This window comes from Zootoca vivipara, chromosome 4 (assembly GCF_963506605.1).
Source record: "Zootoca vivipara chromosome 4, rZooViv1.1, whole genome shotgun sequence".
Classification (NCBI taxonomy): domain Eukaryota; kingdom Metazoa; phylum Chordata; class Lepidosauria; order Squamata; family Lacertidae; genus Zootoca; species Zootoca vivipara.
In genome coordinates, this window is record NC_083279.1 from 48,864,740 (window position 1) to 48,888,472 (window position 23,733).

The 23,733-nt window shown below is 42.9% G+C and overlaps 1 protein-coding gene and 1 long non-coding RNA gene across 3 annotated transcripts in view; one reads left to right on the forward strand and one right to left on the reverse strand.

The window, feature by feature from the left end:
• The window catches only part of DSCAM (DS cell adhesion molecule), a 333,629-nt gene that overhangs the window by 300,768 nt on the left and 9,128 nt on the right, over nucleotides 1-23,733 (forward strand). The window contains exon 32 of the mRNA XM_035116259.2: nucleotides 3,106-3,408. Coding sequence (XP_034972150.1) covers nucleotides 3,106-3,408 — 303 coding nt within the window. The remainder of the gene's footprint in view (nucleotides 1-3,105; nucleotides 3,409-23,733) is intronic.
• The window catches only part of LOC132591995 (uncharacterized), a 68,421-nt gene that overhangs the window by 15,770 nt on the left and 28,918 nt on the right, over nucleotides 1-23,733 (reverse strand). For both annotated transcript variants that reach the window (XR_009557476.1, XR_009557477.1), the window contains 2 exons: nucleotides 6,105-6,174; nucleotides 5,046-5,148 (listed from right to left, as the gene is read on the reverse strand). This is a non-coding gene — a long non-coding RNA (uncharacterized LOC132591995). The remainder of the gene's footprint in view (nucleotides 1-5,045; nucleotides 5,149-6,104; nucleotides 6,175-23,733) is intronic.

Below are 23,733 nucleotides of genomic sequence, written 5' to 3' on the forward strand. Positions count from 1 at the left end.
CATGAGGACACACCAAGGATGGACCACTAAGGCCTTTCCTTTCCTGCAACAGGGTTGCCTGCATTTATTGCCATGGTGTGATAAGTCCGGCTCCATCTGCACTATGCATTTAAGCAGGATCAGAGCACCTGAAACAGCCATGGCTTCCCCCCAAAGAATCCTAGAAACTGTAGTTTGTTAGGGCTGCTGATAGCTGTTAGGAGACTCCTATCCCCCCACCCAAACATTTTCCTCCCATCTACAATTCCTGAACCATCTACTAAGTGTAAGAGGATAAGCTCTCATCTCAGTATGCTTTGTATGAGAAAGTAGCTGAAATGAGATAATTTAAGAAGCACTGAAACACTGTGGGAGGTGAGATGAGGATACATTTTGTGCATATAACTTCATTTGCCTCGACTAAATTTATGTTTTGAATAATGCACTGATAACAGGAGGAAACAGCTGCACAACTCCTATTAATGGTTAATGATAGTGGTGCCCGAATCCCCAAACCCTTTTTTACACATTCACATTTGTGGTTATGCTGCTATTCACTTGCTAGGCTCAGGTCAACAGCAGGTTACAGGTAGGTTAATGGTGACCAAAATACCTATTTATGGGATACATTGTGTGAAATGGGCAGATTGACTTGGAAGGGTCATAGTTTAATGGGTTAAGGCATCTGCTTTGCATGCAGATGGCCCTCGGTTCATTCCCTGGCATCTCCAGGTAGGGCAGGAAGAGATCTCAGTCTGGATAGCTAGGCTACTGTCAGTGTAGACCAAGGGTAGGCAACCTAAGGCCCGTGGGCCGGATGCAGCCCAATCGCCTTCTCAGTCCGGCCCATGGATGGTCCAGGAATCATGTAAAGAGTAGAAGGTGTCCTTTTATTTAAAATGCATCTCTGGGTTATTTGTGGGGCATAGGTTTTCTTCCCCCCCAAAAAAATAGTCTGGCCTACCGCATGGTCTGAGGGATGGTGGACCGGCCCATGGCTGGAAAAGGTTGCTGACCCCTGGTGTAGACAATACTGAGCTTGATGGCCTGACCTGGTGTAAAGCAACTTCCTATGTAAATAACAAGAAGATAACAAAACAGAAGCAGGAAACCTGCAGGCCATATTTTGTGTCTGTGTCGCTATAAAAATAATGTTATGAGGGTTTGGGGGGGGGGGAGGCTGTATGCTAGATCCTTCTAACCCCTGGATCCAGCAAGTGTTAAATTATAAGCCAGGCTAGCTTTCTGTGTTGAGGTGATAGCCTGGGTGATGGGCCATTAAGGGAAACAAAGGAAAGGGCTCTGAGAGGAGTGGCAAATGGGTGGGACCCCGACCCAGCATGCTGTTAGTTAGAAGGAAGAAGCCTGAATTTAGAGAGTTGGAGACAGAAAGCAATGTTTGACAGCAGTGTTTCATGTCTGTTTGAATCCAAGGCCGTTTGAGAAACAAGACCCTTTTGTGGTGTTAATGCTATGAACTCCTCCATTGTAGGCTCAGGTTGTATATATGTGTAAATAAACTACAGTGGTGCCTCGCTAGACGAAATTAATTCATTCCAGGACTCAATTCGTCCAACGAAAATTTAGTCTAGCGAGGCACCGTTTCCCATAGGAATGCATTAAAAGTCAATTAATGCGTTCCTATGGGCTCCGGGGGAACTGGTGGCGGCGGCGGCGTTTGCTCTCTTGGCTCGGGGAAGGCAGGCAGACACTTCCCCGAGCCAAGAGAGCAAGCGCCGCTGCTGCCAACGACAGAGCCGGATCCGACGAAGCTTCAGAAGCTTCGTCGGATCCGGCTCTGTTGGGCAGGGTGGGGGAAAGGCGAAGGAAGTGTCAGAGCCGAAGTGCGGTGCTGCGGCCGGGGGCTTTTTGCCGTTTGCCTCCCCCTTGGCTCAGGGAAGGCAAATGGCGAAAAGCCCCCGCAGCGCCGCACTTCAGCTCCGGGGGGCGCTCTGTCAGGCGGTGGGGTGGGGAGCGGAGGATCCTCTGCTTTCCCACACACACACTGCCTTTCCCCCACCACCGTCAAGCCCCATGCCAGCTTTTCGCGGCGAGAGAAAACCTTCTCCCAACGCCGCCTCCCACCTGCCTCCCCCAACACGGAGTGCAACTTCGGAGACATCCGAAGTTGCGCCCCGTGCCAGTGGCGCGGGGCGAGAGGAGGCGGCGGGGGAACACCTTCTCCCGCATGCCTTCCCCGACACAGAGCACAACTTTGGCGAAGGCAAGCGAGGGGCACCTAGCCTGCCCGCTTGCCTTCCCTGAGAAGGCGCCCGGCTTTCTCAGCGAAGGCAAGCAGGGCAGAGACCAGCGGAACACAAAGGGGAACCAGCTGCAGCTGGGAAAGAAGGCAAAGGAAGATCAGCTGAGAGGCGCTGACAGCTCTCAGCTGATCTTCCTTTGCCTTCTTTCCATGCTACAGCTGGTTCCCCTTTCGCTAGATGAATGCCCTGATTTTCTGATCAGAGGTTTTTATGGCCACGCTCGCAAGACGAAGCGGTGGCCATAGAAAACCTCATCGTATAGCGAGGCAACCTCCGATCAGAAAATCCTTTCGTTAAGCGAAATTTTCGTCTAGCAGGGCATTCGTCTAGCAAGGCACCACTGTATATATTATAAAGAGGCAACATTCTCCACTAGCCTCATTTCTAAAAGGAAACACAAACCCTGGGTATGTGCCTGCAAACCCAGGAATCTTGCACCTCTCTGAGATTGGTGTGATGTGCAACAATAACAATTCACCACAGGAGCTTCATTACATGAAATGTGTGTTGAAGAGTGAGAAAACAAGTACTGCTCTCTGTGGGCTGCAATTATCCCTTCTGTCTCGAATTTGCAAACACTAAATCTAGAATCATAAAGGGGGAAAGCTGCTAATGGAAACAACAATATTTACAGCTCTTTCACTGCTGAATAACCTATTTTTCCCCCTCCACACATAAAACATGATTTTTTTAATAGCCTTTTTACCTTGCTATACCAGTATGCTCTTATTGCCCAAGCTGACTAGTGGGCAAGAGCTAAATGGTGAATGTAGTGGACTTTGGTGGATTAAAAACCCACCAGAGAGAGCTCCATGCTGATGTGATTGCCTGTTCTTTCTTTCTTTCCCCTTCTGGTGTTTAGACCGAGCAAGGAGCAGTATGGTCTCCACAGAAAGTGCCTCCTCCACCTATGAAGAGCTGGCAAGAGCCTATGAACACGCCAAGATGGAAGAGCAGCTGCGACATGCCAAGTTTACCATCACGGAATGCTTCATATCAGACACATCATCAGAGCAGCTTACGGCAGGGACTAATGAATATACAGACAGCCTGACCTCAAGCACCCCATCCGAATCGGGGATATGCAGGTTTACTGCATCGCCTCCCAAACCTCAGGATGCAGGACGCGTGACGAACATGGCTGTTCCAAAGGCACATCGGCCAGGTAAGTGCCTTAGGACACTCTGCTAATTCCTTCCGCTCTCAATTACATCCTGTGGATGTTGTGTTTTGAAAATTTCTTAATGGAAACGGAGGTACTTAACAGTTCTATCAAATATTCACAAAGCACAGTCATATTGTTGCTTTCACATTTTGTTAAGCAGAGGTGTAAGCTCAGAATGAGCAAAAGGCAGTCAACCTGACACCAGAGCCTCAAGATCTCACCATGTTCTGATACCATGAATATCAATTTTTTAAAAGCACATACAAATAATCCAAAGGCTTTTTTAAAAGACCTGAATAAACACTTGCTTCTCCCCCCCCCCTTTTCGGGGGGGGGACACACAAAGATTTTCAGTAATCTGAAGAGTATTTCCCCCTTTTGGGTAATTTTTCATACTATTTCAAGAACAGGGCAATTTTTCAGCACTATTTCAAGAACAGCTAGCCTTCTGGCTGCCCAGGGCAGCAAACCAGAAGGCACCCCACCGGGCGGCGTCCGTCACGTGACATGATGCACGCATCGCGCTATGGAGTGCGTTGCCGGGGGCGGTGCTCCAGCGCCACCGGCAACCTGCTCCGTAGCACGACGTGTGCTTCTTCCTACTCAGGCGGAGCGGTGAGGGGCGTCTCTCAGCGCTCTGCCTGAAGAAGCACGCATCGCGCTACGGAGTGGGTTGCTGGGGGCAGTGCTCCAGCGCCACCAGCAACCCACTCCGTAGTGCGACGTGTGCTTCTTCCTACTCATGCGGAGCAGTGAGGGGTGTCTCCGCTCCGCCTCCACCTGAGTAGGAAGAAGACAAAGCGCGCCATGGATCGGCTTGCCGCACGCTTTGTCTTCTTTCTACTCAGGCGGCAGCGGAGCGGCGAGGGGCATCAGCAACCGCCACTGACGCTGCTCTCTAGCCCAAGGCCAGAAACATCAGGGCCTCCGCGATGGCAGTCGTGCCGCCACCACAGTAGGGAGGGGGTGCCTTGCTGACCCTGCAGTTGCGCTGCCCCCCACAGAGCGGAGCCCGGGGTGCCCTGCCCCCCTATTGCGACGCACCTGTTCAAGAAATGTTTGTTTATTCATTTACATTGTCCTCAGTAATACCCAAGTAGCCCATCAGATTGGTTATATATAGTGTTGTGATGTCATACAGTTCCCTGTCTGATCTTGTTTGAATTGGGTCATACATGTGAAGGAACCGAATACCAGTCAGAGAAGCAACGGGGGTGTCACAATTTAAGTGTATTTCACAGGGGGGGGGCAGGTACACTAAAAATGCTAGTTTCTACCAAAATAAATTGTTAAGTGTAGCTCTAGGTCTTTTCTAACGTGACCTGATATTGGTCAACTGCTACTTTCCTCATTGCTCGACCAGGCACAAACACCACAGAAGCCTCCTTTGAGTAAGGAGGACAGGGAACAGTGGTTTCCCACTGATGGCCCCACTTCACAGGGCAAGACTAGGGTAACTGTGCTCCCCAGATAGAAGAGAGCTGATATGTCAGTATTGATCTTGCCATCAGTATTGTCAAGCATTCAATCAAGGGCAGACAGCAACATATTTGGGAGGGGGCAATTCTGTCTATCTAGTTTTTGGAGGGCGGTGTCTCCCTTGCCCCTGCTCTATTTATTACATTTTTGGTACTTACCGTAACTGCAGGATCTCCTCTCTTCATAAATAAAAGGCAATGTGACATAGCAGTTCCTTTTCACTGCCCTCAAGAGAATGTTGGGAAAGTTCACTGATGTTTACTGCAAATAGAAGCAATATATTTTCCTGTCAGTGTTGTTTCTTTCTTTTGCATCCATCAACACCAAATGATTATAGGTAACTGGCGTATAGGAGGGGGGAAATGAAAATGCGAAAAATCCAGAGACTAGAATGTCTTGAGGGATAGATAAGGAAACAGCATATGAATCCCTTCAGATCATTTGTGGCCCAAGTTATTATTCACTTTATGGCAGAATTAGATGGCTGTTTCTGCTTGTTCCAGTCCAATCCCTAATAGAACAAAATTGCTACTGATACTTTCTCCTTTCATTATATATTTATAAAATGTCAGAGAGGTATATACAATGCTGGTCCTCTGTTCAGTAGATACTGGGTGGTGTGTAAATTTAGGAAGAAAAAGATTTAGGGGGTTGCGATTATTCTGCTCTCTAGTTTCAGACACACCATAGTTTTATTACATTTCCTCATGCAATTGGGTCTCTGCAAGATTTTTTTAATGTCTGTAGAATGCTTTATACTGTATAATCTTTCATATAGTGCTGTTCCCTGCGTGGGACTAAACTAGATGGTACCAGAAATATTTGTCCTCTGTCTAGTTCCTCTTCCCCTTTCTGGAGTAATAAAACACACCATGTTATGCCTTTATTTGGCCCTGGTCCACATCACTGGCTACCATAGCGGGCAGGGAAATTGCACAATGTGATTGTGTCACGTCACACTATCATTACTACCCGCTGGGAAGAGGAAAGGAAAGTAGACATGGGATTGCTTCAATAGGCCCTCGTTTTGAGTAACCTAGATCCACTTTCAGAAGTTCTAAACTACTGTACTCCAGTATTACCTAGGATTTGTGGACACTCTTAGAAGGAGAAAAAGAGACCAATTTCCAAAGTACTTTTCTTAAGGGTGTAAATACTTGATAATAACAATTGCAAATTAAAAAGGGAAATCCCTAGAGAAAATGTGAAATACGTACCAATAATCTTGTATAATAATATCTTCATTCACTTGGGATGATTATTAAAATCATGGTCCAGCCATCTCATCTGTAATAAAAAATAAATAAAAATAAAGTGACTCTCCTCCTTGGGTATATTGCCTTTTATTATGAATGATCGTCTCAATCATGGTCACTTTTGAACTGCATAGCTTTCATGGCTGTATGACATAGCTGTGTGACATTTTCCATAGAAAGAGATTTTCCTCTGTCTTGTCTCAAATTATCTACTCTTCTATAATTTATCCAAACAACAATCTGCTTCTTAGCAAGTGAATTATTGTGCATTTCTTCTAATATACATTTCTGAATGCAAATTTGCCTTATACACATTTTTGTGGAAGCAGTTCACCCTAATATAGTGCATTTTTGCATTATTTTCACTAACGTATGCACCTTCCCCAAATTTGCACTTTTTTGTACACATTTGGACTGGACAACTGTATTGCAATATTCAGAGAAGAGTGAAATTCAAAAGATAGCTGCATTTGTTTTTGGTTTTTGTTTCTGAAGGAATCCTTTCTCTGTGTCACTCTCTTCACAAAAGCACATTTTTGAACAAGTTCTTTAGACATGTCTAAGGAACTCCTATGAGAAAAGAGGACAGGGTATGCACAACGGCCTGGTTTTCACAACCCATTAAACCGTAGTTAAAATGGACTCTTCAGTGTGGAAACACAGCATGTGGTACGCACAGTTGAAGAGTTCTCACTGTACTCATCCTTGGCTCTTATTCCCCCTGCACTGCCAGAAAACAAGCCAGAGTGTGTCTTGTCATGACATCCCAACCTGAGGTTATGGCTTGTATCTCTGTAGACAAACCACGAGCAGCAAGAAAGGAGCAAATTGGTTGCTGCTCAATAATAATTATTTGGGTGGCTTCCAACAGAAATATTAGAATATGCTCAAGGTTTGTTTGGTTAGTTTCCCAGCAGTGCACCAGCAGTAGGTGAAGAACCAAGTATGAACATTTGAGCAGCATAAACCAGTGTGCTGGGTGTTCACGTTAAAGCAAAGTTTGGTTCTAACTATGGCTCAGTTCGGAACACGGGTGGCGCTGTGGGTTAAACCACAGAGCCTAGGGCTTCCCAATCAGAAGGTCGGCGGTTCAAATCCCCGTAATGAGGTGAGCTCCTGTTGCTCGGTCCCTGCTCCTGCCCAACCTAGCAGTTTGAAAGCACGTCAAAGTACAAGTAGATAAATAGGTGGGAAGGTAAACGGCAGGAAGGTAAACGGCGTTTCCGTATGCTGCTCTGGTTTGCCAGAAGCGGCTTTGTAATGCGGGCCACATGACCTGGAAGCTGTACGCCGGCTCCCTCAGCCAATAAAGCGAGATGAGCGCCACAACCCCCGAGTCGGTCACAACTGGACCTAATGGTCAGGGGTCCCTTTACCTTTTATGGCTCAGTTCATACATCACATTAACCCATCATCTGGTCCTGTGGTAATTTAGGGCATATGGCAGCCCATGTTTGCGATTTTCCTTAAAAATAGCTCGAAAACTTCATTTATTTATTTTCAGAGATTTTGAAGAAAAAAGCTCAACAAAAATAATATGGCAACCCTTGGTTTTTTAAGTCCTGGCATTAGATAATTTCTAATAATGTAACTTCTTACAATTCACCAATTCTTTGTCCTGCTTCTTATTCTGGACCACACTGGCACGTATAGTCCTAATATCTGGGCTTTCTTTTGGCACCTTTAGACACTGGTCACTTTTTGAAGTCCAACATCCTTCAAAAGGAATCCATAAATTCTGTGTAGCAGGTTTGCCCTTGGGGGAAATACCTTTGTATTTTCATGATGTTTACTGTGCATTGCTGCTGGTAGTTGATACATGTTTGTTATATAGTACATATGACTTAGCGAAGTCTAACAAGCAAGGAAGAATTAAGCATATTTGTGTGTATCTTTTTTAGTTTGGCATTCTTAAACTAATAAAAAATGAATAATGTTCCCTGCTAGTCAGTGAACAGATAATCTCTAACACAAAAAACAAATGGTTAGTTTGGTTCCTGTTGTGTGTTAAATAAACAATTCAAAAGCATCTGATATTTCTAAATGTTTTCATCACTTCTAAATCAGGCACTTGCCCATTAAAAATAATAATCTAGCACTAAAAATTCTGTCTCTTTTGTTCATGTTCAAATCTCCACAATCTGGAATATCAGAAAATCCCTTGTGGAATTTACAGATTTGTAGTCATCCCCTTGGCCTTTTAGAAGAAGAAAAAAACCAACTTGCATTCAGTTCTGCTTCTTTGGTAACTTTTAAGCATATTTTGCACTAGGAAAAATAAATTCATTACAGATTGATACCAATTAGAAACACTGCAGTGAATTTTAGCAATAGTGCAAACATTAGAAGGTTGATTCATGGTAAATTGTAAATAACCTCTATCACATTTTTACTGTGGAGCAGCTTAAATTAAAATAGAGACACAGCTCTAAATCTGGACTAGGGGGATCTAGGTGCAAATCTCTACTCAGTCACAAAGCTCAGGAAATAGTGTGTGTCTGCCTGTTTTACAGGAATGTTGTGAGGATGAAATGAGATGATCATGTGTACTCATGAGCTGCTTCTAGCAAGGGTAGGAAGCAAATTTCCATTGTTGATGGAATTCCCTAACCCATTTTACTTTGTTATGTCCAGTGCAGCTTTGTAGCATCATCTATACATCAATGACCATACAGACCCACTGGGTGAAGTAAAGTGTGAGAGGATTTTAGTCAATTTTCTTATTGATACTTTTATTCAGCGATTCAAATATATAGTTGGTCTTTGTTTACCAGAATTGCCGCCCCTCCAAACTGAGAGCATGAGACTGTCTGACTGCTAATCCTTCCTCCTCCACATGCACATGCGTTCCCCCCCCCAAAAAAAACACACACCCCACACACATTATGTGTGGCTGCAACATAATCACACCTGGTTCACATTTCTCAGTTGATTTAATTTTAACAACTTGAAAAGCAGGGAGTTATTTAAAATGTGCATTTATAGTACTATATCTCTGAAGCCTGACTGCAATTTCCACATCTTAAAAGCAATCCTAATTGCCTAATTAGTAATGTATTGTACATGTCATCCAATCCATTCTGAGCCATTTTCTCCTCAGAGGTCAAATCAAGAGAGCAGAACCTTATTTTCTCTCCCGGCCAATTTCGTTCCAGTTGCATTATTTTTCAATACCTGTGCTTTGTTGCAGATAGTATTTAAGACACTGCATCTAACTTGCCTAGAATCCACTGCAGTTCCTTGCCTGTGCAGACTATTTATGATCTGATGTTTGCTTTTATACATGCAAGAAAATCAGTTAAATGAAACCGCTTAGGACACTTGAAACCACAAGACCATGAAATTAGCATTTACTTTTTTAAACTGCAGTGAAGCACCATAAAAATGAAATATTTAATTATTCAGTACATTTCGACCGCAATTACATTTGCCTACGAGAAACCAATAAAACCAGCAGGAAAAGGTTTCCAAATCTTAATTTTTTTAAAAAAACCATACCCTGGAACCACTGCGATTCTCCTACGTAAACAAATCAGATTCCTCAGTTGCCAACATTTTTAGATTATTTGCATTAGGAACTGCTTACTCTGTTCCCTACAAGTGAAGATGTATGGGCTGAGTCAATAGACTGCCTACTCCTGTCCTCTGTCTGATTAAGCTTCCTTATGATGCTATGACACCACACCAGCAGCAGGAACTGTGGCTTACTGGCATTTCAGCTCAGCACCACATAGCAGGGTCAGGAGACATCTCTTATTTCATCCCTGGACAGCTGCTTATCCAGTTGGATAAACAATGCTTGTCTAGAGCAGGGATGGGCTCTACTTTCCATCAGCCTTAAGCAGCATAGCCAATGATCAGCAATTGACACAGATGGTACCACAAATTCAGGAGTACCACAGGTTTCCCATTTGTGGACCAGAGGAACCATAGGCCTGATTCAGTAGGCAAGTAGTTTCATCTGTTCCAATTTTGGTGGGAAACAAGGGGTGCTGAATTCCGAACCTTACTGAAACAATGCAGGCTTTCCTCAACTGCTCTAGGGAAGAAGTTACAAATTCAGAGGCAACATTAATCCTAAACTTGGCAAATGAAGTGCACTGTGTGGTTCAATGTTAGTTGCCAAGAAACCTTATACTCCTAGATTTACAATAATTTATGGTCAGCCCAGATTTATTATTTATTATTGCTCCTGTGGGTGATAAAATCCCCTTGACAGAATGGGTAGAGTGGTACCTGCCCCCCTGAAGAGCTAGGTAAGTATCTTTGCATGGCAAGACATCACAGTGGGCAGTTGTTGGCGTAGGAATAGCAAGCAGATTGGTCCTTGCTTGAATCTGCTAGGGTCTGATAGTTACTGTCTATAGGGCTAAGGTAGGCTGACTACCTTGTACTGACACACAACAAAGATTATTCTGCTCCTGGGGAAAGAGGCTCATTAGCAGTCTTTATTACTTATCTGCATTCCGCTTGCTTAAACTAAATAAAACAGTTTCAAGAGTGAAAGGCCCAGGCAGGCAGAATTTGAGTAACATGCATTTGGACCAAAAAAAAAATCCCAACTTTGATTAAATTCGTCTAGCACAGCAGTTTTCACATCCTGCTCCTGCTTCCTTTCCACACTGATCAAAGTATTCTATGGCAGAGGTTCCCCAAACTGTGGTTTGTGGACCACCAGTGGTCCATGAGTTTCATGCAGGTGCTCTGTGGCATGTCTTTGGACTTGTGGTTAAATCCATCCCTTTAAATATTCATATTGATTTTTAATTGTATTTTTGTTGCTGCCTTTGTCATTTTACAATTTGAGTTCAATGGAATTCAAACATCAGGTCATTCGGCAACACCCTCAGCAATTTTCAAGTTGTCCATGGGGCGTTTAAGAACCACTGTTCTAGAGAGCTTCCACAGTAGGTGAAAGGTTTAGTGTTGACTTTGTTTACTCACTTTTTACAACAAAACTACTGTGTTTCTCATATTATAAGACACGTCTTATATTTATTTTTTCCTCAAAAAAAACACTATGACTTATTTTCAAGGGATGTCTTATTTTTTCCCTCCTCCTCCTCCTCCTGCCGCGGCCGGCATTACTGCTGCACCTATCACTATGTCTTATTTTCGGGGTATGGCTTATATTCCTTGAATGCTTAAAAATCCTGCTATGGCTTATTTTATGGGTATGTCTTAAAATATGAGAAACAGGGTACAAGGTGCTGTAATCAAATAATTGTCCTCTTGTTTCCCATGGCTCAACTTTTCTCAGATTGTAGACTATATATGATAGACTAACATGATCCCTGCAGGTATGGATGGCTGTAATGCTACTACCGTATTCTTTCTTTTCCAAGCTGTGTACCGACATGTGCAGTAGTGTGTCAGCAAACCTATCACTACTTAGCATGCCTTCACCATTAAATTTCTGATCAGTGGCATTTTATCACTCTCTGTATTTACTTTTTTTTTTTTTACAGTGCAACCCTAACCAAGTCTACTCAGAAGTAAATCCTACTGAATTCAATAGGACTTACTCCCAGGCAAGTGAAGTTAGGATTGCAGCCTTAGAGTGCAGTCCAAACCTCCCACTGCCAGCAGCAGGGCTTCTTAGTCTTTTAAAAAATGTCTGCCTATGTGACTTCCTCACTATGTATTCTGGTAGATACATTTTCTCAATAACATTTTTAAACTACCAAATCTAAGATATGGAGCACGCAATTAATTCTTGCTATAAAAATCCAACAGCATTTTTAGGGGACCTAATCTTTCAAAATGCATCTATGAGCCTAAAAATAATTGTAAAAGCTTGCACTTTTTGTTCTTGTATCATCATTAACATCATTTTATTTTCCTTCCGCAAGAATTATTAGCTATTAGAACATTTGTCAGAACAAAGTTGCTGTGCAATGCTTACCTGTCCTTAGGACTGGAAAGTGCAGAGATATCTCTTATTCACTCGTCCTACCTTTGGCTAAGACTGAGATTAATAGGATTGTCTCATTATTAATCATTGCACCAGGTCACCTTCAGAGTTTGCAGAATTGCATGCACATCATGCCACAAATCCTACAGTCCTTAATGACTCAAGATGCACCTTTTACTTGCTCCTCTGACACTAAAGCTGAAATTAATTTAGAAAGAAATTCTCATGAAATTTCTCATAACCTGAATTTACTTAGAAAAACTCATAGTTATATCATCTTAATTTGAACTGGGACGCCAACTTGGGCCCCAGATTATGAGTGCCCAACGGCACACGTGACGTGATGTGATGTCATGACGTCACATTGTGCATGGCATGGTATCACCTGATGAGGCCTTGGACATGAATTCCAAGGTCCTGTGATATCTCAGTTGTGACTTCTGGTTTCTCCTGGAAGTTGCTTCAGAGGCCTCATGAGGTTTTGGACACAACCTCCAAGTCCTTGCAAGGCCTTTGATGCAACTTTTGGGGCCTCACAAAGCACCAGAAGTTGCATCGGAGGCCTCACAGTGTGGGTGGCAAAGGCCCCTATAGTTGAACACCTCACTCCAATTTTGTTTAATCTGCACTGGCTTCCTTTTTGAAGGCAATTCAAAATGCCAGTTATTTATAAACCCCCAAGTCAGGGTGAGCAACCTTTTGTGCTCCAGAAGGTCACATGCAGGAGTGGATGGATGGTTGGGAGCTGCATGCCAGTAGGTGAGGCCTGGGCTGGGGACAGAAGGGGCCATTCTCTCTCTCTCTCACACACACACACACACACTCACACGAAAGATGTGCGTGAGGAGTGTTAACCCATCCCTGAGTAGTAGAAACCTTGCTCTGCCTTCCACCTTCTTTGGAGGTGCTATTGGCTGAGATATGAGACAGGAACTTCTCCATAACACACTCAGGTTGTGGACCCTCTTCTCTATAAAGGTTTTGTTGGTTCCCTCCTTTTTAATCTTAGGCCCTTTATTAGATCTGGGCCACATGCAGTTCCAGAGTATTGTTACATGCCACCCCATTCTCTGAGCAGTGCAAAATTATGATTAGTCTGGCACTGATTAACTATGTACATGAACAGAGATTATTAGTTCACATTTTCAGGACTGAGCCATGCATTGCAGATATGGTCTCCTATGCTCTAACATGCACTGGCTCAGAGGAAACAAGCAATTTTTTGTCTGTTGGTTGGCATACTTTGTTCTTTTAATTTAGAGAACAAGCATTTTGGATAATGAATGGTTAAACTGATTTTGGGGTGGAGGAAAACTTTAAGCAGCTGGAAGCAAGTTTTCCTCACATTTGAAAAGCTTTTTCGTTAAGTTTTTTTAGCAATGGATGTGTTGATGTAAGCAATACATGACTTCAGAAACTTTTTGTCGTGTGATATGACTAACCCCCCTTTTTAAAAAAATGAATTAAATCTTATCTGGAAATCATACTAAGACCCTTTCTTACAGTGGTACCTTGGTTTGCGACCGCAAACCGCGGAGGCGGTCGCTTCCCGAAGGCACGCTTCTGCGCACACACACGCTGCGCAGATCGCTTCTGCACATGCAACACCACGGAACCTGGATGTAAACACTTCCGGGTCCGTGGCGGTCGCTCGCCGAAGCAGTCGCAAACAGAGGTAGACGTAGACCGAGGTTTGACTGTACAGGGAAACTCTTTCCCTGTCCCTAGTGTGGAGAGAATAATGGATGCTTTTTTGTTTTGTTTTTAGAGAGAAAGGGGCAATGGGGCTCTGCACATGTGTAATAGGATATGGCACACTTTCCTAAATGAGAACTATGCAAGTCCTATTGCGATAAAAACAGCAAGCTGAAAAATTGCAGTCCTACCAAGTCAAAATGTTACTAGCCACCACCAAAGCACACCCAAAAGTAAACATATGGGAGGAACTCAACGTAGCAATAAGCGGATCACTCTGTCAGCTGGTTTGATGGAATGAACTCTCCTATCTGTCACCCCACCCCACTCCCATGTGCTGTTCTGGGGGTTCTCCTGACCCCACATGCCAGTGGTGGACATGCAAGGGGGCAAGAGTGGGGGAAAGCTCAATTGCCCTAGCTGAAGTCCTTGCGCAGGCTTCCACCAGCAGGACCCATTTGTTTAATCTAGCCCTATGTTGTGAACACAGCAGAAAGCAAGAACAGTCCTCCTCACAGCCTGATTTTGTCTTTCCATGTTTGCTCAGAAGAATGTTCAGTGGAACTTACTCCTACCTAAGTGTGGCTAGGGTTATGGCCTTAGACCAGGCATCCCCAAACTGCGGCCCTCCAGATGTTTTCGCCTACAACTCCCATGATCCCTAGCTAACAGGACCAGTGGTCGGGGAAGATGGGAATTGTAGTCCAAAACATCTGGAGGGCCGAAGTTTGGGGATGCCTGCCTTAGACTGATCATCCTTGGGATTTGTATTACCATGCCCCCCATCATAAACAGCCTTAAAACTTGTAACTGTTCCCTTACCTTCAGCAGTAATTTTTAAAATATATGACCTAACATCATGCTTTGCTCCAGTACTTCCCTTCTGAAGAGACAATAAAACAGGCTCTTATTATTACTTGCTGCTCTCTGATCCCAAGCTTGAAATGAACAGGAGGGGGCAAGGAGGGCAGAAACCTTATTTTGCAGGACTCATCGTGACTATAAAGAGACTGCTCAGTACAAGGGGTGGAAATACGACGGTCACATTAATATAAAAATGGTTTCCAAAAATTAATTCTGCAAGTCAGGCAAAAGAGATGAGAGACTGCTATGTTTTCAATTCCAGCTTTCTTTGTTTTAGTAGTATCATTTCTTATGGGTGGATACTAATGTTATATATCTGAGGGTCAGGGTGGATACTAATGTTATATATCTGAGGGTCAGGAATCCTTGGGCATCTTCTGCAGATCACCCAGAGATCCACCAGTAGATCAATATCTCCCCTGCTGTCCTGCTTCAGCCACTTCTACACAACCACTGGCTTAAAAAAAAACACCTTAAAATCACAACTTATATTCATAATTAGCTTGTTTAACTGGGGGAGGGTCTTTTTAAATATACTGTTATGCTTTGCTTGAACAAAAAGAATGTTAGCCATCCAAATTAGGCTGAAGATCTGACATAATTGCTAAGGGAGTGTTGAGTCTTCTCGAGTTTTCATTAGTTAGTACCATCTGTCATCCATCACTTGTGCTGCCCGGGCCTTTGTGTTATGTTCTCCACCGTTGCAGGCTGCATGATTTGTCATCTCGATCCATTTCCCACCTAAATACCAGCCTTGCTTTTGTATTGCCTCAGATACTCCTGTGATCTGAGAATCATTGATAATGTTGCACGTTGCCTGGCAGTGAAAAACCATCCCCAGGACATTTGTGTTGTCCCGTCCCCGGCCCAATTACCATCACCATTTAGGGAGAATATGAGGTGTGCTAGAGAGGAGCAAGTTGCTCGTTGTAGTTCTGTACATACATATCCTTCTAGGGTGTTTATTTCATTCCCTTCCACCCACTCAGCGTTACAGCAGAACATTCGGAAGCTGTCCCAAGATTCTAATAACCAAAAACTTGTGAAATGGATAAATTCGGTTCTTTAGCTGTGCATTTCCACTGTGTGGTTTATAAGGCAGCAGCCTTTTCTTTCTTTCTTTTAATCAAGTCTTGATTTGCTTGGAGCAATTTGGACATTGATTCAGCTTGTCAACCTTGTTTCATAAAGGAACTGTGAAGCATTGAACAGTGATGAGAGAATCATATGAGCAGGCAAGTGCAACAGCATTACAAGAGATGGCAGAGAAGTGAGCCAGGCCGGAAGGATTGTTTTAAAAGCAGCAATTGGGAATCTCAAAATATTTCGCTTCAATGGAATGCAAAGCTCCAACATGGTTTCTCGCTCTATGTTTCTTTTCACGAGTTAATTCTAAAATGTTTTGGGATAATTCAGTGGGTAGCACATTAGACTCTTAATCTCAGAGTTGTGGGTTTGAGCCCCACGTTGGGCAAAATATTTCTGCATCGGACTAGATGATCCTCTTGGACCCTTTCAGCTCTACAATTCTATACATCACATATATATTATAAAAATGTATTGCTGATAACCTGTGCAAGTCAGTGACACTGAGGCCTCTAACAGCCATATTACACCAGAACTGCTATATCATACAGTAAATTAGGTGAATTGATGTTGTAATACATTCTCAGCCAAGGCTGAATTAACCATTACACTGAGCACTCCATAGTATAAAGACCCCACAACACGGAAGCAACTGATATGGCTTACTTTTCTATGAATTTCAAGCGCACAGAGTTTGCCTACCCCTGTTCAGTGCACCAGGCCCATTATGAATTCTCCCTAGCTCAGAAAATGAGGGTAGCGTACGCATCATCTGACACAATGATCCTTCAGAATCTGCACTGCAGTTCTCAGCCAAGTAGTGTACAGTATACAAAAAATGCATATACTATGGTAACATGTGTGCAAGAATCATGTATTAGTGAAAATAACATACAAAATTGCATTAGGGGAAATTGCTTTGCAAAAAAAAAAAAACCACAACCCACTGTGTATATTAGGCCAAATAGTCTATTAGAATAAATTTTCACTAAAATGTTGATAGATGTTCAGGATAAATTGGGGGGGGGGAAATCCCCAAACTGATGTGTAAAAAGTGGAGAACTGAGCTTAAGACCGGGGGGGGGGGGTGTGAGAAATGGAGAGAAACTGAAACTGATAAATTCACTCATCTCTAGTCATGATCCAGCAGTTGAAGACCAATGCCATAGTGAAACAGGGTTAGTGTGTCAATACTGTGCAATTGGGAGAATCAAGTGAGAGGACACAAAGGTGTGCGAGAGTGCCCGCCATAGTCTATGCATGTCTGCTGGTTGGGGCGTGCATCTTAAGGAGCATACTCTGAAACTCTTGGGTTACAATTCTGTATCGTTCTCCATGGCTATGACCTAATGACAGTGGTTTTCCACTTCTGGCCTGTGCCAGTGTCATGTTTCTGCAAATCTATAGGACTTTTGAGTTATTGCATCTTCACATTTTATATTATTGGTCATTTCTCTGATTTCTATGAACACCGAAGATATTTTAGATTTTAGAACCTTGTTGTTTCATGAATACTGCCAGCTACTGTGAACAAAAATTGTACTGTTGGCATAACAGTATCAGCATAGAAAATTTATTCAGGAGTTTTGGTGGTTTCACATTGCAGCTGTTTGGATACATTATCTAATTGTGTGGCTTGCATATAAACATCTAATTAAATCGGTGCCGTGAGATATCTGCAGATTCTGTTCAAGTAAGAGCGAAGATTGCAAACATTTTTTTATGAATGATGAGTTAATTTGGTGGATTTTAACTATCATTTTGGTGGAAGACTGACACTCATACACAAAACCCCACTAAAATTGCTTTATCAGAATTAATTGTCCCCCTAGTCTTTCCACGCCAGTTTTATCCCACCTATAATCACAGGACTGATGGTCCTGCCTCTGGCTTACTGCTCAGGCTGCAGCTTCTATTTCTCCTCTGCCTCTGGTGTCCAGAAGCCTTGTCACTCACTGTGATCTGACCCTTCCAGAACTCAGTATTGAGTGCCTGATAAACTGACACTTCCTTTGTATTTTCCCCCCTATTCCTGCTGTCTTTGTAGTTCAGCCTCCATGACAGACAGTGATCAATTTCATATCTACATACCAGGTTCGTCCCCCCCCCCCCGGGTAACAATGGACCCTGAAATCATTAGTAAAGCCAGTTATAAAAGATTACTATTTTTCCGCTTTGACAGTGACAGAACAGAGAAATCCATTTATGTATTTATTTTCCAAAAAAAAATATTCATTTTAAAATAAAACATAATACAATAAAAACAAATACCTCACAACACATACACATAAACTAAAAAAAAATAACAAAGAGAAAAACATAACAAAATGCAAAGAAATCAATATTTTTAACCCTCATTTTACTTAACATTGTCTTGTGGACTTCCTCGATTCTCACCCTTCTGATTTTCATATTTTTCTAAACAACTTTATTTTGTCCTTAGCAGTTTTCATACACCAAAATTTCCCCATTATCTTATAAACAAACCATTAATTATTTTAAACTATTTATATTTCTAAAAACTTTCCTCTCTTAATTCTTTTTCACTTTTTGTCCACCTCCTCCTATCCCCCCATTCCCCCGGCCTCCTCCTGCCACGAGAAGGTCCCGGGGCAGACGGTCGTGAGGTGGTCCTTATTATAGTTGAGCTTCTCCCTACCTCCCCCCTCTCCTCCCCCTGCCACCAAGAGGCTCCAGGATAGAGCCTCTTACATTTACGGTACTATTTTACTATAATAAACATTTTCTTCAATTCACACCTACATATCATAATTTTACCCTCCCTAGCCTAAAATCTTCTCCAAGAAAAATTCATATGGCTATTCATTCCTTTATTTTCTCAAATATCATCTTCATCTTCATCTGTTCCTGCCTCACCCTCACCCCGGTCTCTTTTCCCCAGTCGATACAGCAAATTCCATAATACAGCCCGTGTTCAAATCCATATTTATTCAATCCTATAACCACTACAATTTCATTTCTCATCCCACTCCCGTTCTCACATAATTCACCACCCAAATTTTTGTTCTCCCCTCCCTCTGCCCTCCTAACTCCATAAGATCCCTCTCTTGCCATTCCCCAAACAACACATTTTCCCTCCCTCTTTGTAAATTCAGTCCCAAAATTAATTCTTGTTCTTCCATCCCTGCAGTATCAAAGTTCCCTGATGCGCCTTGTTGAGTTTTCTCTCCTTCTTTCTCCTCTTTAAAGTCTATCGCCTTATCTTCAGGGACCGATTCTTCATCTTTTCTTTCCTCCACTGTAATTTATTTAATTTCCAATCCAACTTCCTTTTCCTCAACTAATTTCTCAGTCTTTTCCAATAGCAAACTAAACCGATGCTGCCCATTTGTAAGTTCCCACAGCATATTTAGTACTCTCTGTTGAAAACCAGGTGCAGCTCCGGATGTTGACATTCTTTCCAACTTCAAGGGCAGAGCCGAGATTAGAGAACTAGAAGTAACGGAGTCTATACTTGAAACTCATAAAGGCAGAAATTGTATCCAAAATGGCTAAAAAAGTTTCCATAGAGATTCCTTTTCCAAGCTTTAGATTATTGTAGCCTTTCAGTAAAAGAACAGTTGCAGTTTTTAATGCCAGCTGTCAAAAGTATCTATTCACTCCATTGCAACAGTTCACACTCCAGGCAATAAACACATTCCATTCCTTTGTGACATCATGATAGGGTCTTGCTGATTCTCCTGGGGTGCCGATTCCAGGGCAAAGGAGAGGCTTTTCCCAGACCCAATTGCTGCTTTTTGCAGGGATTTTCCTTTAAAAAGGCTCTTCCCCCCCTTCACCCTTCCTAAGAGGGGAATTTATGTTCATTCCTTGGAGGTTTAAAGCTCTTCAAATTCCTTTACGGCTTCGGGACACGTTACTGCTTCCCAGTCAATCAGTGGGTAGAGATCGACTTCCGTTTTTTATCTCTCTCACCCGTGGCCAGATTTTCCTAATTTTGATCCGATAAATCAATGTACTCACAGTCTGTTGCTTTTGACAATTTTCCTTGGAAGAATCAACTACTGCGCTCTCCCAGTCACGCAGCTTCACGCTGTCAGAGTTAGCGATCTTAGTCTGATGTGCCACAGCTCTACCCCCTTGCTCTCGGGGGCTCAAAACAGAGCCATACCGGGGAGGGGGGAGCCCGCTTTTGGCGCCCGCCAGACGTCGGGTCCCCAAAATGCTCAATTTGGGGCTCTTCTGAGGGTTCCGCTGTGCTGGAGCGGTTCCCCCCACCTCTGAAGTGCCGAGGTCCGCTCCACTGAACGGACCTCCGACTGAGAAGATGGCGCGGTTGACCAGAAGTCCCAGAGAAATCAATTTAAACCCTTTTTTTTTGTACTACACATAGTCATTCAGTGTATCCAAAGAAGGAACCAAAAATACAAGTTGGAACACTTTAATTTCAATTGAAATGAAAGCCCACATACATTCTAAACACAATGTTTCTGTTAAACTTTTACAGTCTCTTGAATTTGGACCTCAACGTGATCTGACAAGTATTTTGGTTCACCTATTGTAGCAAATGAAGCACGTGATCTTGCTTTAATGAGATATGGCTTGGGAATTACCTTAGAAAGCTGTTACAGGATATGTAACCAGAAACAATTGTTTCCCTAGGAACAGTAACTGATGCAGCCTCTTCATAAGGTTCTCAGGTCAGTTACAGGTCTTGCTGCTAGCCTTCAACAAGGCTACTTTTCATTATGCTATTCACTTTTTCTTAAGTGGTTGGGTTCAGAGCAACATAAGGCTCCCTAACGATGAGAAGCATTAATTGGTACTTGCCTGAAGGAATGTGACATGACGACTATGGATGATATAATATACAAGCTAACAAGCATAATTCTACAAAACCCTAAGGATGAAGATCAAAACTCTCTCCATAGGGCAAATGGGATTTCCCCTATGTACTGGTGCAGTAGGGCGACAGGCAAAACGCCAACTAATGGATGGGTTTTCTTATCATCTTTGGATAACTATTGGTGTCCAGAAACCATACAACATTTCATTGCTTGCTTCCTCAAAAAACAGCACAATATGAAAACTACAAGATTGGATGGCAGGGTGTTTAGAAGAGGGGTGGTCATCAGGGAGCACACTAGATTGGTGACATACTTTTTAGACATGCATCATTTCACAACACAGTAATTCAGTTTTACTAGCAAACCAGAGATTAAACTAACCCATTTCCAGCCTTGGGACAAACACGGGGAGCATTAATGCAACACACCTACACACTGCAGCCAACACACTAACATGTCGCGAGACACAGTTTGGAAAGCTCTGCCATACACCTTCACCTTATTTTTTCAGTCCATGGTCCTTGTAGCTAGAAATCTCTCAGCATAAATAAGAAATTATTGACTTTTGGCCTCAGTAGATTAATTAGCAAGACTAATACAACACATACTCGCAACACCATTCAAATCTGCTGAACTTAAGGAGACTCGGTTACTATAACTACTTTGTACAGACAGTCAGTCAAGGAAGTTATGCCAAACCATGCCAAGCCTTGGATTCTGAATATCTTCAAATTCAGATCATTCTGACAATGGTTGACTAGTTAGGCCCCATTTACTTGACACCTGAAGCAGCACAATAGATCCTATTCCAGTGTGTTTAGAAGGTATTTTTCTATGTAGATTGGGTAGGTGGCACAGTTATGCACCTGACAATGCCTATCCCATTAAAGGGTATTGGTAGTGGTGTGTGTGTGTCCAGAAAGTCTACCCTAACTATGCCTAGATACAGACAACCCTTGCACCACACATCCGTAGCAGATGTATTACCTAATTCTTCTTATTCAACAAGATAGGACAGATGAGCACAACATTTCAGGTGGTGATGTGAACACCATGGCAAATTACCTCCATGTGTCCACATGTTATGTTTGCATGACTGTATGCTCAAGCCTTGTCAGGATGATTCAGGTATAAAAGACCAATGACTATAGAAGTGGCATTGTAGCATAACTGATAGGGGACACAAAATCAGTCTGGCTGTATATACTAGCTTTAATTAAAACAGTGCAGAGAGTAATCTGTTACTGTGGCTGAAAAGTGATCTAGATCCCAGAAAATTGGGTAGTGCTTGCCAATAACGTGTTTACCAGACTTTGTTCTCAATGGGATTTTTGCCAAGTTGAAATGGCTCTAACAGGGGTTGCAATTTAGCCTGTGACATCATGTTCAGAATGGCTCAGTCAGTAGAGCACGAGACTCTTAATCTCAGAATCATGTTGGGCAAAAGATTCCTGCATTGCAGGGAGTTGGACTAAATGACCCTCACGGTCCCTTCTGGCTCTACAATTCTGTGATTTTATGTGTTAGGCAGGTAAAGGTACAGCTCCAAAAGAATAATTAGAAACTCTTTGAGCTCCTAACTGTTCCTTTGCAAGCAGGGCAGGCTGACTGCTGATTGACACTGACAGCCAACCCTGTTGGGATCAGTTGAATTGCATGTTGTCCATTAAGTGTCTCCCCAGTACAATTGAGGGGACACTGTCTGCGAAGCAGGGGGGGGGAGGTCCAGTTGCAGGTTGCTTGCAAACAGACTTCAAAGGGGCCCCTTAGAAGTTGTCACCTGACATAATGAGGCCAGGTGGGCAGCCCTAATCACCTGTTCAAGTTGGCCCGCAAGGATGGAGCATAACGGTGATGTAAAGAATCTGGACCAACCCTAATATAGCTGGTAAGAGGCTGCATATGGTTTCCAGGATGAACCCTGGACTCAGCTAGATTGGTAAAGAAAAATGGTTTTATATGTGTTGTATGTGCGATATAACATTGTGCCACTAGATGGCGACGTGGAGCCCATTTTTCTCTACCTGATTTCCCTGTTTAAATTTACAAAGCTTTCAACAGTAACACTTCTTTGATGTGTCTAGATTCAGCCCCGTCTCTGCCAGAGCAGGTCAATGTTCTTCTACAACTTGGCAACTGTGATGTGGCAGGAGTGCTAAGGATTATTTCAGAGCTGACTGGTGGGCTAGGAAGGTGAACTGAGGTCAAGTTGCAGTGCCCAATATATGAAGTATTAGTACAGTGTCTTTCCCTTATTGAATTTTTGATCCAAACTTACTCCAGGAACACACTACATGGTTTCCTCTGTTCTCAAATGAACTCCAGTGGTAAATGAGCATCCTTTGACATTTTGCATTATTAAAGAATTTCCATTCAGTGTATGCAGTCATCAGCAAGTTAATAAAATGTAGGGTACATGAGTGATAAGTTTAATATGTTTTCTATCCTTTATCAAGTGACTGGAAGATCGGTTTCGGCATGTCCTCTTAAAAATATATGAACCAGCTTATGTGACGAGCCAAGAAGGGAACAGAGCTTGTAGTATATGGTGCCTCTTCTATCATTCTTTCATGATTTATTTAGAATGTTTCCAAGATTCTAATGCAGAGTTCATATTGATTTTACACAGCAAGATTCAGCTCACAAGTTCCTGCAACTTTGCTGCTGCATTAATGTAGAACTTTTAAAAGTCCTGTCTAATCTGTGGTGATGTGGAAACTGGCAGAATTGGACACCTACTGACTACTTCTTGGGTTTAGACTATTTTTGTAGTGAAAGAACAGTTGTTTCAGCTGCAGCCACAATTTTGACGTCCCTTGAAGAGTGTGTTGCCTAAAAGGAAGTGAAGGAGGATCTGTGATGTTTACTTGTACTTCCTTACTGAGGGGAAAGTAAACTTGTTCAGCTGAAGATTTTGAAGCAAAATCTTCTTACGTTAGAAAACTCACCTTATTCATTGAAATAATCCATGTAGAGGTTATGGGGTCATAGTGTGTAGCCCTGCCCCATTGCTGCCAACAAAAGTGTTGGCCACATGCACTGCTGGCCATGCTTTCCATGGCTATATGAAGGAATCCTATATACACATGTATAGAGCAGCTCCACATGAGGCGGCATCTTCATCCATCTGGGATTCCACCTTGAATGGAGCAGTTCTTTGTGTGGTGTGCATGCTATGTGATATGGGGCCCAATCACATCATTGCTGAATGTATAACTGCATG